Source organism: Mauremys reevesii, unplaced genomic scaffold (genome assembly GCF_016161935.1).
Source record: "Mauremys reevesii isolate NIE-2019 unplaced genomic scaffold, ASM1616193v1 Contig20, whole genome shotgun sequence".
NCBI lineage: Eukaryota > Metazoa > Chordata > Testudines > Geoemydidae > Mauremys > Mauremys reevesii.
In genome coordinates, this window is record NW_024100827.1 from 567,980 (window position 1) to 586,609 (window position 18,630).

General features: G+C 54.8%; 1 protein-coding gene across 1 annotated transcript in view; it reads left to right on the forward strand.

Moving 5' to 3' along the window:
* The window catches only part of LOC120393490 (nuclear GTPase SLIP-GC-like), a 97,639-nt gene that overhangs the window by 29,004 nt on the left and 50,005 nt on the right, over nucleotides 1-18,630 (forward strand). The window contains exons 4-6 of the mRNA XM_039518080.1: nucleotides 9,166-9,271; nucleotides 14,591-14,813; nucleotides 15,892-16,092. Of these exons, the coding sequence (XP_039374014.1) occupies nucleotides 9,166-9,271; nucleotides 14,591-14,813; nucleotides 15,892-16,092 (530 nt within the window). The remainder of the gene's footprint in view (nucleotides 1-9,165; nucleotides 9,272-14,590; nucleotides 14,814-15,891; nucleotides 16,093-18,630) is intronic.

Here is an 18,630-nt window from a genome sequence, read left to right on the forward strand (position 1 = left end):
TGATCCCCACAAATTTTCAAAGATAATGGCCAATGGCTCTGCAATCACATCAGCCAACTCCCTCAGCGTCCTTGGATGCATTCGATCTGGACCCATGGACTTCTGCATGTCCAGCTTTTCTAAATAGTCCTTAACCTGTTCTTTCATCACTGGGGGCTTCTCATCTCCTCCCCATACTGTGTTGCCCAGTGCATCAGTCTGGGAGCTGACTTTGTCTGTGAAGACCGAGGCAAAAAAAGCATTGAGTACTTCTGCTTTTTCCACATCATCTGTCACTAGGTTGCCTCCCCCATTCAGTAGGGGTTCCACACTTTCCCTGACCACCTTCTTGTTGCTAACATACCTGTAGAAACCCTTCTTGTTACCCTTCATATCCCTTGCTAGCTGTACCTTGGCTTTCCTGATTACACCCCTAGATGCTCAAGCAATATTTTTATACTCCTCCCCAGTCATCTGTCCAAATTTCGACTTCTTGTAAGCTTCCTTTTTGAGTTTAAGCTCACCGAAGATTTCACTGTTAAGCCAAGCTGGTCGCCTGCCATATTTGCTATTCTTTCTGCACATCGGGATGGTTTGTTCCTGAGCCATCAATAAGGCGTCTTTAAAATACAGCCAGCTCTCCTGGGCTCCTTTCCCTCCCATATTAGCCTCCCAGGGGATCCTGCTCATCAGTTCCCTAAGGGAGTCAAAGTCTGCTTTTCTGAAATCCAGGGTCCATATTTTGCTACTCTCCTTTCTTCCCTTTGTCAGGATCCTGAACTCAACCATCTCATGGTCACTGCTGCCCAGGTTGCCACCCATGTCTACTTCCCCTACCAATTCTTCCCTGTTTATAAGCAGCAGGTCAAGAGGAGCACTGCCTCTAGTTGGTTCCTCCAGCACTTGCACCAGGAAGTTGTCCCCAGCACTCTCCAAAAACTTCCTGGATTGTCTGTGCACTGCTGTATTGCTCTCCCAGCAGATGTCAGGATGATTGAAGTCCCCCATTAGAACCAGGGCCTGTGATCTGGAAACTCCAGTTAGTTGTCCAAAGAAAGCCTCATCTACCTCATCATTCTGAGGCATTACCACTGTCAAGGCTGAATCCCAACTCTGTCATTCTGAGTGCAGAAGGTGGGGGCCCACAAGGATTTTAAAAAATAATACTGGCCACTCCAGGCTTGTATTAAACTCCCAAGGTTACAGCTTTTCTCTGACCTTGGCTTGGTAAATGCTGCCACCACCCAAATACAAAAAAACCCCAAACCCTTTGAACCCAGGAAGGAGCACTTAGGAATTCCTCCCTGTGGGGTACCCTCAAACTCTTTCACCCCTCCCCCCTCCGGGAAAGAGCTGAGAAAGAAAACAAAGGAAATTAGCTGTTGTCACCAGCTAATCAGTCAGCATAGACACAAACCTGTTAGGACACCAGAAATCCAGTCCTGTTCTTAAAAAAGGTAAATTTTATTAAAAACAAAAAGGAAGAAAATACATCTGAAACTTAGGCTTTTGCTAGATTTTTAAAAGAGCAATTCCAAAAATCAAGCATGCAAACTAGCTTTTTTGGGAGTTCAGCTTAAAGGTTACAAACAAACAAAAGCATCTGGGGTTAGCACAAAGGAGTCCACAAGCCAATACGAAATAAAAGAAATAACCCTAATCCCATCTAGCTAAACATTCTGATCTACTTACGCATTGGAGTTCAGATAAGTAGTTCTAGGCATGATCTGATGATGCCTGGCTTAGCTGCTTATAGCATGGCTACTCTGACCCTTCAGCCCAGAGAGAACAGACAAAGGGGAAGTTTCTTTCCTAATTTTAAAATGTTCTACCTTCTCATTGGCTCTTTTGGTCAGGTGCCCACTTTTTTTCTTTATCTGGGGGACTTTTTAACCCTTTTCAGGTAAAACAAGTAAAGAACAGGTACCAGGAGGGATTTTACAGCTAACTGGCTGTTTGGGTGTCCATCAAAGGGAGCTACCCCCACCACACACACTTTATTTATTACACCACCCTTACTTCTGCACTGTTCCTGGCAGGGCGCTGCCTTCAAAGCTGGGTGCCCGGCCAACAGCTGCCACTCTCCGGCTACTCAGTTCTGAAGACAGCACAGAAGTAAGGGTGGCAATACTGTGACCCCCCTAATATAACCTGGTGACCCCCCCTGCAACTCCTTTTTGGGTCAGGACCCCTAATTTGAGAAACGCTGGTCTCCCCCCGTGAAATCTGTATAGTACAGGGTAAAAGCACACAGAAAACCAGATTTCACGGGGGGAGACCAGATTTCACGGTCCGTGACGCATTTTTCATGGCTGTGAATTTGGTAGGGCCCTAATCATAGTGAAATAAAAGGGAATTAGTTTAAGAAAGACTAGAGATTCAACTGGAAACAAGTGTGAGTGATGGAAACAAATGGTTCTTCTTTGAGTGATTGCTCCAATGCATTCCAGTTAGGTGTGCGCGCCGCGCGTGCACGGCTCTTCGGAAGATTTTTACCCTAGCAACTCCGGCGGGCCGGCTGGCGCTCCCTGGAGTGGCGCCGCCATGGCGCCTGTTATATACCCCAGCCGGCCCGTCCGCTCCTCAGTTCCTTCTTACCGCCCGTGACGGCCAGTCGGAACTGTGGAGTGCTCGTTGGCCTCCACTGCCCTAGCTCTCACTGTTCTATTTCGTATATATATAGTTAGTTGTATAGTTATAGTTGTTATAGTTGTTTTAGTTCTAGGTTTTAGTATACGGTTAAGGGGGGTTTCCCCCCCTTCCCTTCCCCGGTGCGGGCTCATGCCCAGGGCACCGGGCTTCAAGCCCTGCGCTGTGTGCCAAAGACCTATGCCAATTGGCGACCCACACGACGCTTGCCTCCGTTGCCTCGGAGAAGGACATCGCGCCGACAGGTGCGTTATCTGTTCTGCTTTTAAGCCACGAACACGCAAGGAACGGGACTACAGGCTTAAGCAGATCCTTATGGAGGCGTCGCTCCAACCTTCGGCACCAGCGGCGCCGGTGCCGAGGACCTCTTCGGTGCAGAGCGCACCAGCGGCATCAACCCGCTCCGGTACCGCGGTCCCGCAGGCCCAGCCTCCGGCGCCGAAGACCCGGCACCGCTCGCTTTCGCCAGCAAGAAAGCGCAAGCTCGCAAAAGCCATAGCTAAGTCCCGTGCGGAGGACTCAGCTAAAGTGGTCGTGCCGCCTGCGCCTCCAGTGGTGACTGTGCGCAAGGCAGACACCGTGCCGTTGACTCCGGCGCCGCAAGGGCCGTCGAGTCCGGCACCGCCACGCTCCCCGGCACCGTCCGTGGTTGAGCCACGGCTGCCGACGACGCCGGAGACGTACTCCTCCGCGCGAGAGCTGATCCAGCTCTTAGAGGCACCGAGCCTCCGGCCCCCGGCGCCGCCGGCGCGGGCTGTTCCGTCGGCAGGAAAACCGGCGATGATGGTCCGGCCGCCATCCCCGGACCGCCGGCACGGACGACGCTCCCGGTCCCGATCATGCTCCAGGACCCGACGCCGTTCACCATCTAGCCGCTCAAGATCTCGGCACCGCTCTCCGTCGCGGTACCAATCGCCATCTCGCCGCCGGTCGCAGTCCCGGTACCGATCGTCATCTCGGTACCGGTCGCACTCCCGGCACCGGTCCAGGTCCCGATCGCCGTCGCGTCGGCACCGCCGGAGGTCCCCGTCCCGGCACCGTTCAAGGCACCGAGACTCCAGCCGCTCCCGGCACCGCAGGTCCGGCTCCCGGTCGAGCTCCCGGCACCGGTCGAGCTCCCGGCACCGCGGGGACCGATGGTCGCGGTCACCCTCCCGGTACCGGACGGACGGACATCGGGCCTCCATACCGTCTGGTGACGTGCCACAGCCCTCTGTATCGGGCTCCGCCCCCCCCCGGCCGTCTCGCCTGGCATCCGTAGCCTCTGGCGCTGACGGCACCGGCTTACTGCCACCAACCCCACGCGACCACCCTCAAGGTGCTCAACAGTGGGGCTTCTGGGTTCCCTGGGGACACCATGAAGCGCAAGTCATTCCGTTTCCCCCAAGAGACTTTGCCGCTGAGCGCAGAGTCCCCGAAGCGACGATCAGCCGCCCGCCGACGTCACCCCTACGCGAGCCCTCGATACCGCAGGACCGACAGTCCTCGGTCCAGCCTGACCCAGCCGAGGCGCATCTAACAGCCCCTCCCATGGAGGTCATCGGGCAGGCCATGTCCTCGTCATCGTCCCCGGACGAGGCGGTGGCTGGGGCTTCTGCTAAAGACCTGCCCCCCATAGACCTTAAGGCCCACCAGGACCTACTCCGCCGGGTGGCGACGGCCATGGACCTTCCGGTGGCAGAGGTCCAAGAAGATGAAGACCCCATCACGAATGTGGTCGGCTCTGACGTTCCAGTGCGCGTGGCATTGCCTTTTGTTAAGACCATACAGAAGAACGCTACCACGCTCTGGCAAACGCCCGCGTCCATCCCTCCCACGGCTCGAGGAGTGGAACGTAAGTACTCAGTCCCCCCCACGGGCTATGAGTACTTATACTCGCACCCAACCCCAGACTCGCTTGTCGTGCAATCTGTGAACGGCCGCGAACGTAATGGGCAACCGGCCCCGGCGCCCAAATCTAAGGACGCTCGGCGGATGGACCTGCTAGGCCGTAAGGTCTACTCTGCTGGCGGCCTACAGATGCGGATAGCCAACCAAATGGTCCTTCTAGCCAGGTATGTTTTCGACATCATGGCATCCCTGGCAAAATACACCGAACTCCTGCCGACAACCGCCCGCCAGGAGTTCTCGGCAATGCTCGAGGAAGGGAAAAAGTCCTCCCGTTCGTCCATTACGGCTGCCCTCGACGCGGCGGACTCGGGTGCGCGGACAATAGCGGCAGGGGTGACGATGCGGCGCATCTCATGGCTGCAATCCTCTACGTTACCACAGGAGGTGCAGTATACGCTGCAGGACCTGCCGTTCGACACGAAAGGGCTATTTTCCGAAAAGACCGATTCGCGTATACAGACCTTAAAAGATGGGCGTATCGCCATCTGCACCCTTGGCATGCACACGCCGGCTCCGCAACGCAGGTCTTTCCGGCAGCAGCCCCCTCGGTCCTTCCTGCAGCAGCGTTATCGACCGTATACGCCCAGACGTCCCGGACCAAATCACCGACGTCCGTCGGGTAACCGTCGAAACCAGTCCCAGGCCTCCTCCAAGGGCCCTCAGGGGTCCAAGCAGGCCTTTTGATGGGACGCCCGAGGACGGCCCATCACTCTCCCCCTCGGATCCTCCCCGTTTGTTCTCCAACCGCCTCTCCTATTTCCTTTCGGCGTGGTCCCGAATAACAACGGACAACTGGGTGCTTCAGACAGTCCAGTCGGGATACCGTCTGCAATTTATTTCGCCCCCTCCTTCCCGCCCACCCTCCCTGTCCCTCTTCAGGGACCCCTCTCACGAGCAATTCCTCTTACAAGAGGTCCAGACTCTGTTGAGCGTGGGTGCCATAGAGGCAGTGCCTCCAGACAGGCGGGGCAGGGGATTCTATTCCCGTTATTTTCTCATCCCCAAGGCGAAAGGGGGGCTACGTCCTATCTTGGACCTTTGAGAGCTGAACAAATACCTGCTCAAGCCCAAGTTTCGCATGGTCACCTTGGGGACCATCATTCCCTCTCTGGATCCGGGAGATTGGTTTGCCGCCCTCGACATGAAGGACGCTTACTTCCATGTCGCGATTTATCCCCCTCATCGGCGTTACCTCCGGTTTGTCGTCAACAATGCCCACTACCAGTTCGCCGTGTTGCCTTTCGGACTCGCCACTGCACCGAGGGTATTTACAAAATGCATGGCAGTGGTAGCAGCGGCCCTCCGCCGTCGTCAGATGCATGTCTACCCCTATCTGGACGACTGGCTGATTCGTGGACAGTCCCAACGGCTGGTGCAGCGCCAGGTAGCGGAAATCCTGTCCCTCTTTCAACGCCTAGGGCTGCTTATCAATGCCGAGAAGTCTACCTTGCTTCCAGCACAGCGGGTGGAGTTCATTGGCGCGGTTCTCGACTCCTCTGTGGGCCGCGCCTGCCTGCCTCGGTCTCGGCACCTGACAATGGTCTCCCTCATCCGGGACCTCGTCAACTTTCCGACCACGACGGTGCGGTCATGCCTCCGCCTCCTGGGTCACATGGCATCGTGTACATATGTCACCGCGTACGCGCGGCTCCACCTCCGTCCGTTCCAGTCGTGGCTGCCGTCGGTGTACCGCCCGCATCGCGACCACATCGACATGGTGGTCACGGTCACCAGACCGACCCTCGAGTCCTTCCGTTGGTGGCTCGACCCGCAGATCGTCTGCGCCGGAGTCCCGTTCCACCTTCCTCGCCCATCCGCGACACTGACCACGGACGCCTCGGCGCTCGGTTGGGGGGCCCACCTGGGAGACCTTCACACTCAAGGCCTCTGGTCGCCCCAGGAGCTCGCTCTCCACATAAATGTCCGCGAGCTGCGAGCGATCCGCTTCGCCTGTCACACCTTCCGCGTTCACCTGCAAGGCCGCTGTGTGACGGTGTTCACGGACAACACAACGGCGATGTTCTACGTGAACAAACAGGGCGGAGCCCGCTCCTCCCCTCTCTGCAAGGAAGCGATGCTCCTGTGGGACTTTTGCGTGACCCACTCCATTCACCTGGAAGCGTCCTTTCTTCCGGGAGTGCAGAACACGCTGGCCGACCGTCTCAGCAGGTCGTTCCTCTCCCACGAGTGGTCCATCCGTCCCGACGTTATTCACACAATCTTCCAGAGGTGGGGATTTCCCCGGGTCGACCTCTTCGCCTCCAAGGCGAACAGGAAGTGTCTCCAGTTCTGCTCGTTCCGGGGTCACTCGCCGGGCTCCCTGTCGGACGCCTTCCTGTATTCCTGGAAGACTCACCTCCTGTACGCCTTTCCTCCGTTCCCACTCGTACACAGAGTGCTCCAGAGGCTTCGGAGGGATCGGGCCACCGTCATACTCGTGGCTCCGGCCTGGCCGAGACAGCATTGGTACACCCTGCTGCTCGAGCTCTCCGTTCGGGATTCCATCCCCCTTCCGTTGTGGCCGGACCTCATCACCCAGGACTTCGGCAGACTCCGCCACCCGAACCTGCAGTCCCTCCATCTTACAGCCTGGTTCCTGCGTGGTTGACCCGCGCGGAGCGGGACTGCTCGGCGGCCGTGCAACAAGTTCTCCTGGAGAGCAGAAAGCCTTCCACTCGCTCCACCTATCTGGCGAAATGGAAGAGGTTCGCACTCTGGTGTGACCAACGAGGGCTCAACCCTTTCGTGGTACCGGTCCCTACCATACTGGACTACCTCTGGTACCTTAAGGAGCAAGGTCTGGCGGTCTCCTCCTTGCGGGTCCACCTGGCAGCGGTGTCCGCTTTTCGTCCATCTGTGGAAGGTCGCTCCATCTTTTCCAATCCGATGGTCTCCCGCTTCCTGAAGGGCCTGGACCGCTTGTACCCGCCGGTGCGGTGTCCCGCCCCGACCTGGGATTTAAACCTCGTCCTGTCTAGACTCATGGGTCCACCGTTCGAGCCTATGGCCACGTGTTCCCTGCTGTACCTCTCCTGGAAGACGGCCTTCCTGGTCGCCATAACATCGGCAAGACGAGTCTCGGAGCTCCGGGCGCTGACGGTGGGTCCGCCATACACTGTCTTCCACGCGGACAAGGTGCAGCTTCGTCCACACCCGGCCTTCCTACCAAAGGTGGTCTCTGCTTTCCACCTCAATCAAGACATCTTTCTCCCGGTCTTCTTCCCGAAGCCCCATGCCTCGGCTCGGGAACAGCAGCTCCACACCCTCGATGTCCGTAGGGCGCTCGCTTTTTATATCGAGCGGACGAAGCCCTTTCGGCGTTCCACCCAGCTCTTCATAGCAGTCGCCGATCGCATGAAAGGCGAGCCGATCTCCTCCCAGCGCATCTCCTCCTGGGTTGCTCAATGCATCAAAACATGCTACGAGCTGGCTCGCGTGCCCCCGTGCCGCTTCACCGCTCACTCCACGAGAGCACAAGCCTCGTCCGCGGCCTTCCTGGCCCAGGTCCCCATCCAGGACATCTGTAGAGCGGCTACCTGGTCTTCGGTCCACACCTTCACCTCCCACTACGCGTTGGTGCAGCAGTCTCGAGACGACGCAGCCTTCGGCTCTGCGGTATTACACTCCGCCACGTCTCACTCCGACCCCACCGCCTAGGTAAGGCTTGGGAATCACCTAACTGGAATGCATTGGAGCAATCACTCGAAGAAGAAAAGACGGTTACTCACCTGTAGTAACTGTTGTTCTTCGAGATGTGTTGCTCCAATCCATTTCAGACCCGCCCTCCTTCCCCACTGTCGGAGTAGCCGGCAAGAAGGAACTGAGGAGCGGACGGGCCGGCTGGGGTATATAACAGGCGCCATGGCGGCGCCACTCCAGGGGGCGCCAGCCGGCCCGCCGGAGTTGCTAGGGTAAAAATCTTCCGAAGAGCCGTGCACGCGCGGCGCGCACACCTAACTGGAATGGATTGGAGCAACACATCTCGAAGAACAACAGTTACTACAGGTGAGTAACCGTCTTTTTCATATAAAACAAAATCATAACACATGAACTAGGGTCTACACTTACTAATAGTTACCTTGCCTAGCTAATAGAGTAGAGTCTCACCCCAAAGTTCAGTCTTTTGCAGCACTTGCTTGTCCCAAGTAGCCAGGACCAAGTCTTCCACGAGCCACCCCCACTCATCCTATGATCTACTGACGCAGTCTTTTGTCTTTATTCACAGGCAGGGCCATTCCTTCATTGCTGTATTGTTCCTTTCCCCTTCCAAGTGGTTGGGAGGTTTATAGTTTGTCTTTGATGGTTTTCCATTGACTTCTCTGAGCTGGGGCAAGGCAGACAATATATATACTACCTGTACGGCCCTGAGGATGGCACGTGGGTTGCAGCTGTGGGCTGACTGGGCTGCAAGCAGCCTGTGGGCCGTGGGTTGAGAACCACTGGTCTGGTAGCACAGCACCCCTAGCACCATGCTGGAGGATTGGGGCTGATAGGGCTGAAGAGCCATCTATTGAATCACTGTTGCCATTTCCTATAGCATCCTGGGTTTTCCTTGGAGGTCTCCCCTCCTTGACTGACCTGGCACAAGTCTGCTTAGCTGGTGAGAGCTGAGTGTATCCTTAACATGTAATTGTCTCCTCCTTCCAGATGAAAATATGGAATCCAGGATCCGAAAAGTTCTGAACACTACATACAAGAAGCTGACCAACTCTCTGTCCCAGGATACTATATCGGACGAGATTAAATATCTCAAGTGAGTCTGCAGCCCCATTTCTCCCTTAAAGCCTAATGATGGAGACACCACAGCCTACTCTCACATAGGGCTCCGCTTACCTGCTCCATGGACAGACCCATGTCGCAATGTGCAAATCTAGCTCTGAACTCCTGCATCTGCAGGGTTCTGGTGCAGGCCTGTGTCTAGATAGAACCATAGGAATTGACAAACTGGATCAGACCACGGTCCCTCTAGACCAGGGTCTTGTCTCTGACAGAGGCAACACCAGCTGCTTCAGAGGAAAGTATAAGACCCCCCCACAATTATGGGCTGTCCCTGCTGCAGGGACAGTTCATTCCCGAGCCCTGTAGAGCTGCTGGAAAAGAGAACACCACTGCAGATACCTTCCCCACGTGGGTCTCCCCTCAGGGCTCCACGAGGAAATTGTGGCCGGGAGGCATCCCTAATAGTGCAGGTTCTATAGAATGTTGCTGCTCAGGAACCAAGGAGAAGCAAAGAGCTGGTATGACGGCTCAGGGCCTTTGTGCAGGCTTCTCTGGGCTTACGTGGCTCTCTGGGGATGCTCCCAGTTTGGGATTGGGCCCGCTGCCTTTTCCAGCCAGGGTGAACCCTGCCCCCTGAACAGGATGACATGGCGAGAATAAGGCCATTAGGGGTATGTCTACACTGCATTGTAAACCTGGGTCTGTGGGACCCATGCCCAGAGAGTCGGTGTCTCCAAGCCTGAACCCAGGACTCACAACCGTGTTGACACGTCCGTACTGCACTACGCAGACCTGAGTCAGACTGTGAGGCAGGGCCGGCTCCAGACCCCAGCGCGACAAGCACGCGTGTGGGGTGGCAGTTGTCGTCAGGGGCGGCAGATTGGGCCGGCGGACCTGCCGCAGTCATGCCTGCGGGAGGTCCACCGGAGCCCCGGGACGACCGGACCTGCCACAGGCATGACTGCGGACGGTTCGCTGATCGCGCGGCTCGGCTGGACCTCCCGCAGGCATGACTGCGGCAGCTCAACCGGAGCCGCCAGACCAGCCAACCGTCCGCAGCTGCGGGAGGTCCAGCCGAGCCGCGCGACTAACGGACCCTCACCAGTCAAGCCAGCGGGAGGTCCACTGCTCCCGGGGCGTCTTCCGCGCATGACTGCTTGGGGCAGCCGAATATGTAGAGCCGGCCCTGCTGTGAGGTGATACCTCAGTGCAAAGTTGTGTGGAAGACATAAACTCCACTCTCAGGTTGGAAACAACAAAATCAGAGACAGCTTTATTCAGGACATGCAATTGCAAGGGAAGAACACAGCTGACAGAGCATCTCTGCCTCAGTTTCTCCAAAGTACAAGCAAAATCACACAAGCATTTATACCTCTTTGTGACGTGCATGAATTAAAAACATCTGCATTTTATTTAGGCTATTTGCTATCTATTCCAGTATTTTCTCACTTTCTCTTCTCAAACATCATTACCTCAAGGCTGGGTCACACTGACTATTCTGCTGTTTTCCACTCGCTTCTGACGGAAGCCCTGCTTCTATAGGTCTCGCGATATTAGGCTAAGACTTGACAGAACAGTTGCTCTGTCTCTGACACTTAAACGGCTGCACTTAAATCCTCTCTTTCTTTCCCTGCTTCCACAGGTGTCCCCACAGCCAAACGTGGGGAGGGCATGGCTTTGGCTCCCTCAGCTCAGCAGGGCTCTCAGGCCACTCCTGGTGTCCAGGAACCTGGAAAGCCTCTCTGTTCTCAGGCCTGTCAGGGGGTTGGTAGGGGAACCCAGGCCCACCCACTCCACTGGGTTCCAGCTCAGAGCCCTCAAGCCAGACAAGGAGAGTCAGGGTTTGCTGATTCTGAGAGTAGCCTGAGCTCCTTCCTGCCTTCCCTCGGGCCCCTGCAGGCTCTTCGGTCTGTTGGCGTGTTCGCCCCTTGCTGGGGTGTTCTCCCTGAGCAGCTCTCTAGTAGTCTGCTGACAGGAGTTCCTGTCTCCTGCCTGCTCACTGCTCTGTTAGCCACCTGCCTTCTGCCTCCCAGCCCTTTTATCCTCCCAGCTGCTCTTAGCCGGCCAATCAGCAGTGGCTAGCAGCAGGGTCGGATTAACTTTTTGTGGGCCCGGTGCCAAACAAATTTGTGGGCCCCCATGGGGCAAGGTGCAGGGGGGTGGGATGGTCAGTCTCCGGCATGAAGGGCGGGCTGGGGCAATGAGGCACAGCGCGGCGGGAGCAGCCCCGCTCTGCACAGCCCAGCAGGAGAGCACTGTTTACGAACCTGCAGCTGCCAGACGCACACTGCCCTGCCCAGCCCTGTGCTGCCAGCATGCCCCTTCGCCTTGAAGGTGGGCCCATACCACATTGCCCCCCTGCCCGGTGCCCCACCATTATGCCCCAGCGCCCCCTTGCCCAGAGACCTCCAGCACAGATCTCTATACCCAGCCCCCAGAGACCTCCCACACTGACCTTCCACCACAACTGCACAGCATGCTGCACACCACACCACACCACTCACCAGTGCCCCCCGCTCACAGACCCACCGCCACAGCTGCACAGCACCCCATATTCCTGAGGAGATTGTGCACCAAAATATTTAAAATTCTGCGCACAATATCTTAAAATTCTGCAAATTTGATTTGTCAATAAATAAATGTGGAGGCTCCAACATGGCAGTGGGGAGCACAGGCCACTGGTCGCATGGAGGTGGGAGATTACCCTGCAGCTTCCCCCCATCCCACCCTGGGACAGGGACTCGGCGGTGAGGCTGCACCCAATTCTGACACAGTGCAAGGGCCAGGCCTGCCCCAGAAACACCCTGGGGCCCTGCCCCCCTGGGCCAGGCACACCAGGTGTGGGTGAGCAGGCTCAGCCCAACAGCGGGATCCAAGTGCAGAGGGACTTAGTGTGGGGGGATCCAGATGGGGGTAAGAAAGTTCTCTGTGGGGCAATCTGGGTGCGGGTGGCTCAGTGGGGGATCTGGATGCACAGAAGGGTTCCAGGTGCAGGGGCAATGGGACTCTGCAGGGGATCCAAGTGAAGGTGTTTGGGGCTCAGCAGTGGGGGTCTAGGTGCAGGGGAGGTGGGGTTCATTTGGCTGGAGGTGCAGGTAGTTGGGGCTCAATAGGGAGGGTGTCTGGGAGGGCTCATCGGGGTGGTACAGATGCTGGGGAGGTGGGGCTTGTCAGGGTGAGGGTTCAATGGGCCTGCTTAACAGGGGAACTTGTTTCCAGCTGTAATTGGTTAGTCCTGAATAATCTTCAATCAGATAAAGTATCAGAGGGGTAGCCGTGTTAGTCTGGATCTGTAAAAGCAACAAAGAATCCTGTGGCACCTTATAGACTAACAGACGTTCTGCAGCATGAGCTTTCGTGGGTGAATACATCTGAAGAAGTGGGTATTCACCCACGAAAGCTCATGCTGCAGAACACAATCAGATAAAGTTTAGTAAGGAACAAAGCACCTCTCATCTGTCTCTTAAAACCAGCTTTTCTTGCAGTGATCTTTTAGCACAAAATGCCGAAGACAGTTGAGTACACTTAATTTCTCCTGAGGAACCAACTTAATTTGGTGAATTTGCTCACATAAAATTGTTACAGTATGTTGCCAACTGGTGGGATTTTATAGAGAATCTCTCAATAGAATCATAGAATCATAGAATATCAGGGTTGGAAGGGACCTCAGGAGGTATCTAGTCCAACGCCCTGCTCAAAGCAGGACCAGTCCCCAACTAAATCATCTCAGGCAGGGCTTTGTCAAACCTGACCTTAAAAACCTCTAAGGAAAGAGATTCCACCACATCCCTAGGGAACCCATTCCAGTGCTTCACCAACCTCCTACTGAAAAAAATGTTTCCTAATATCCAACCTAAACCTCTCGGACTGCAACTTGAGACCATTGCTCCTTGTCCTGTCACCTAGTACCACTGAGAACAGCCAAGCTCCATCCTCTTTGGAACCCCCTGTCAGGTAGTTGAAAGCAGCTATCAAATCCCCCTTCATTCTTCTCTTCTGCAGACTAAACAATCCCAGTTCCCTCAGCCTGTCCTCATAAGTCATGTGCTCCAGCCCCCTAATCATTTTTGTTGCCCTCCGTTGGACTCTTTCCAATTTTTCAAATTCTTCTTGTAGTGTGGGGCCCAAAACTGGACACAGTACTCCAGATGAGGCCTCACTAATGTCAAATAGAAGGGAACGATCACGTCCCCCGATCTGCGGACAATGCCCCTACTTATACAGCCCAAAATGCCATTAGCCTTCTTGGCAACAAGGGCACACTGTCGACTCATATCCAGCTTTTCATCCACTGTAACCCCTAGGTCCTTTTCTGCAGAACTAAATACTAAGTGTTTTTCTTAAAGTCCAGTACCTACATTCTTGTGATTCAGATTATAATTAAAAAAAAAAAGTTTATACCCATATAGTTGGAAAGAAAAGCCTGAAAGTGCAATCCAAGTGTAACCCATTCTGCCAAGGGGATGCTGCATGCTGGGCTCCAGCTTCCCCCCGGCCCCCGCTTCCCCCATCCCCTTCTCTTCCCCATCCCATGCACTTTCCCCACCACTCCATCTCCTCCCTAGGCTTGGGGGATGGGAGAACCTCCCCCCAGCACGAGCCAGAGGAGCGGAGCAGGTTGGAGCCGGGTCACTCCACTTCCTGCCGCCCAGTAATTGCAGGGCAGGCCCGACCCCACACTCACGGGGCAGCGGGAAGTGGAGTGACCCGGCCCTAGCCCACGCCGCTCTGCTCCCCCGGATCCCAGCCTTGGGACTTGGGGGGTAGGGAAAACTGGCTGGGAGCTGACGGAGTAGAGCAAGCGGAAGCTGGGTTGCTCCACTTACCGCCACCCGGTGAGTGCAGGGTGTGCCTGACCCCTGCTGCAGTCCTCAGGGGAAGGGGTGGAGTGGGGGCGGGGTTGGGGCAGAGCAGGGGTGGGGAGCTTTCCTGGCCAGCTCAGATGGTCGGGGGATTAGGCTGGCTGGGGCCCCTTCTGACTGGTAAACGCGGTACTAGCTGGCAATACCTGTATTAACCCTTTGGTTGCTGGGCTAGCGTGGGGTACATACACCCCATGACACAGACCTCCTGCTTCTAGGGGCGTATTCCAGGGTTCCTAGCCCCTCGCCAGCTGTAGCTGCTCTAGGTCTTGGTTCATGGTTTATGGCAGGAAAACTTGTCTGTCCATCCAGCCAAACCTTAACGATAGCAGAGCCTGATCCAGTGTTCATCTAAATCATTTTGGGGGTTGGGGAGAAGGGGAGTCTTTCCATTGCCTCCAGTGGGGCTGTATTTGTGAGGAAGGGAGCTACTGGCCCTTCCCAAATACGTGAATCTGTCTAACCCTCCCTCCCTCTCTCCTCCTTCTCAGGAACCGCCTCCTCACCTTGAAAGAAAAGGCTTCTCTGGACCCCATTTACATTGGGCTCTTTGGCAGCACCGGGGCTGGGAAGAGCTCGCTGTTCAACGCCATCATCGATCAGCAGTTCTTCCTGCCAGTGTCGGGGAACCAAGTCTGCACCTCGTGCACTGTGCAAGTCAGCAGCAGCCGGAGCAAAAACTACGAGGCAAAAATTCACCTTCTGTCACTACAGGCAAGTCTAATTCCTCAGCCTGGCACAGGGCCCGGGTGTGTTCTTTAGGACAGTCTCCTGCTGCAGGGTGTGTAGCCAGCCACAGCCCCTCCACAGGGTAACTCTGTCTTATGGAGAGGGCAGCTGGCTGCCTGGCCCAGAAGGCCCCTGCTGGCTGCTTCCTGTATGAAACCTCAGCTCTGCCTGATGATTGCCAAGGGCTCCAGGAAGCAATGAGTGTCCTCTGAGGACACGGTTGGGGCTGGTTCTCTTAGGAGGTCAGGAGGTAGGGTAACCAGACAGCAAATGTGAAAAATCTGGACAGGAAGCATGGAGTTATAGGAGCCTATATAAGTGCAACTGTCAGCAATACCTGCATCGCCTTTGAAGAAGATCGCTGCCAGCGTCTACAAGAGGCACGCGAACGAGGTCACAGAGCATCAGCAGCGCACAACCCACTGACCGCCAACTTCCCATGCACCATCTGCAGCCAAATGTGCAACTCTAGAATTGGCTCTAGAATTGGCCTGTGTAGTCATCAGAGGGCACACTATGAGACCAACACTAGATGGTCTGCACAGATTTGTCATTATCATCATCGGACTACCTACTATAAGAAAAAGACCCAAAAATCAGAACTGTCCCTATAAAATCGGGACATCTGGTCACCCTTTCAGGAGGAGACAGGTCTAAGCAACAGCACTTCCCTCCCTGCTTTGCTTGGAGTTGTCCAGAGGGGAATCCTGCTGCTGGAACCACAGCTCGTTCGTCTGCTGCAGAAGCCAGATAACCACTTGTGCTGCGTCTGCACTGTAGCTCCCCACAGCTTCTCCTGCAGCACTGAGCCAGTTCCCAGCTCCCATCCCCTGCCTGGCACTGAAATAGCTCTGTAGTCCCTTTGACTGGAATGCTGTTACACCAATCCCACCCAGCCTGAGCTCTAGGCACCCCCATAGCTGCTGAAATCCACTACTGCTGCCTGTACAACCCTAGTCAAATCCAGCCCCAACTCCTGCATTATTCTGTAGCAGCCTTGGCCAGCCCCCACCCCGGCCCCCAAATGCCCAAGATAACTGTTTGCCCTGCTCTGTACTGGCAGGAATGGAAGGAGGAACTGAAGAATCTGGTGGAGCTTGTGCAGATACCCGGGGAGGAGAAAGATGATGTAGGTGAAGCTGTCCAAAAGCTTCAAGCGCTCTATGGGAGAGATGCTGAAACCAGATCTTATGAAGAGCTGTTGAGGGCAAAGCTGCTAGTAAATATCCCTGCCGCAAAATGTATTCCCCTCACGGGAGCACAGGTGAGTGTGTGTGTGTTTATAAATTCCGAATCCTGAAGACATTTGTGGGTTCAAACTAAAAACAAACTGGATAAATTCATGCAGGATTGGTCAATCAATGTCTGTTAGCCAAGATGGTCAGGGACAAACCCCATGCTCTAAACCTCTGACTGCCAGAAATTGGGAGTGGACGACAGGAGATGGATCACTAGATAAAGAGCCTTGTTCTGTTTACTCCTTCTGAAGCATCTGGCATTGGCCACTTTCAGAAGACCGTGTGGTGAGCTAGATGGACCATTGATCTGACCCAGTGTGGCCATTCTTACGTCAGGGAGATGGGTAGAGAGGGTGAGGCCAGAGCAGGAGGAGGCTGGGGAAGGGCCGGGATGGGGAGGGAGGTGCTAGAGCCAGGGGAGGGAGTCTGAGCAGTTGGGCTCACTCCCAGTTTCAGACAGTGAAGGCGGGGGAGGGGTGGGGAGGAGAAGCAGGGGAGTGTTTTTTCTTGCCAATGGCTAAACCAATCCCTCATCGTTTTTCCTGTGACATCGCTTATAAATTTAAAGTTTTGCAATATGTAAGTCATCAACCCTGAACAATTATATAAGTTCTGTGTGGGAGTGTGAATCCTGCTGCACTAATTAGGGCAGTGATGCTCAAACTATTTACCAGCCAGTCATGCTTTTGTCAGAGGAACAAAAGTAGGAGGGGAGAGAGTCAAGACAGTGACAGGAAGTGGGTGACTGGGCATTTCCCTGTCTTGGGGTGAGGAGAGGATGAGTGGCTAGGGAGAGGTGTACACTGAAGTCTGACTTTTTCAACCTGAAATTATTATACACACAATGACTAAGTTAAAAGGGCAAAAGACAAACTAAAAAACAGGATTTGGTGTTTTTTAAAATCACCAAAAAGAGTCAAAGTTGGCAGTACGGCAGTGGGCCGTGTGATAGACACACCCGAGCTAGCTTTGAGCCAGTTAGCTCATATACCAATAGCAGTAAAGCTGTGGCAGCTGTACAAGCCCACCCAGAACCCTGGCTAATTACTCGGGCAGCCACCCTGCACAGACGTCCAGGCTACTGCAGCTTCACTGCTACCTAGATCAAAGCCAGCTCGGGTACGTCTCCATGTGCTGCAATCATACCCCTCTGCCCCCCTTCGCAGTGCAGACACTGCCTTTCCTTAAAGGGGTATAACATTTAAATTCAGCAGCTGCCTCTTTCAGTTGTACATTGAGGGTATGGCTACACTGGCGAGTTGCAGCGCTGGTGGAGGCTTTCCAGCGCTGCAATTAGTAAGTGGCCACACCTGCAGGGCACTTCCAGCGCTGCAACTCCCTGGCTGCAGCGCTGGCCGTACACCTCACTCAGCATGGGGAATAAGGATTGCAGTGCTGGTCATCAAGTGCGGTCACACACCAGCGCTGTTATTGGCCTCCAGGGTATAAGGATGTATCCCAGAATGCTTTTAACTAAATTACTCCCTTTGTTTTGTTATGCAGCCTCTCTTTGTTTTGTTGTGAACCTCCGGAGCTCCGTTGCTACCGGAGCTGCTCTACCGGAGCTGCTTATGTAAACAAATACAGCTCCTGTTTGCTGTGATCAATCTGTGAACAATCTAATGGTCTGCAGGCTTTTGCAGTTAAAGAATAAGGGGTTGGGTTTTGTTGTCAACTCGGCCGGGCTCCGTGCACCGGGAGCTGCTTCAAACAGCTCCTGTTTGCTGTCATCAATCTGTAACTACTGTTAACAATGAAATGAGATAACCCCCTGCCTGTCTCATTCACAGGGGTTGAGTATTTGCTTTGCTTGAGAGAAACGGGGGGAGGGGGCAGGGGGGGAAAGAGAGTATGTTGGATGCAGAGTATGTTGGATGCAGGCTGTTTGCAGTTAACAGTAAGGGGGTGGGAAAATTTTCTGATTTTGCACAGTGTCAGTTCCAAAAATCCACTCTCTCTTCCCCCCCCCCCCGGTCCCTGTCACATTGCCCCACACCCCCCTCTTTTGAAAAGCACGTTGCTGCCACTTGAATGCTGGGATAGCTGCCTATAATTCATCACTCCCAACAGCGCTGCAAATGCTGCAAATGTGGCCACACTGCAGCGCTGGTAACTGTGAGTGTGGCCACACACCAGCGCTGGCCATGCACAGCTGGACGACCAGCGCTGCAACTACCAGCGCTGCAGATTTGTAAGTGTAGCCATACCCTCTGCTACAAATGAGCTTTGCTGGCTGTGGATGGGTTTTTCCAGAGAACTTGGAATAGGCCAAACTCGGGACAAAACTGTCCCCTCCTGCATGAATCTATTGTGGGATTCCCCACGGAGATTACTCCAGTCTGTCCCACTGAGGGAGTGAACTCCACCTGCCCCATCCCACTCCTCCACACCCCAGGCAGGAAGGCAGCTCCCGTGCTGCCACCTAGAGCTCTGCAACATTTCCTCACCAAAAAAATGTCCAGTTGGAAAATGTGGGTTAGTTGAAGTCTAAATGTTATGCAGGATAATGTCAATTGTAACTGATATTCTGATTTTTTCCAATCATGGTCATCAAACCAAACCAA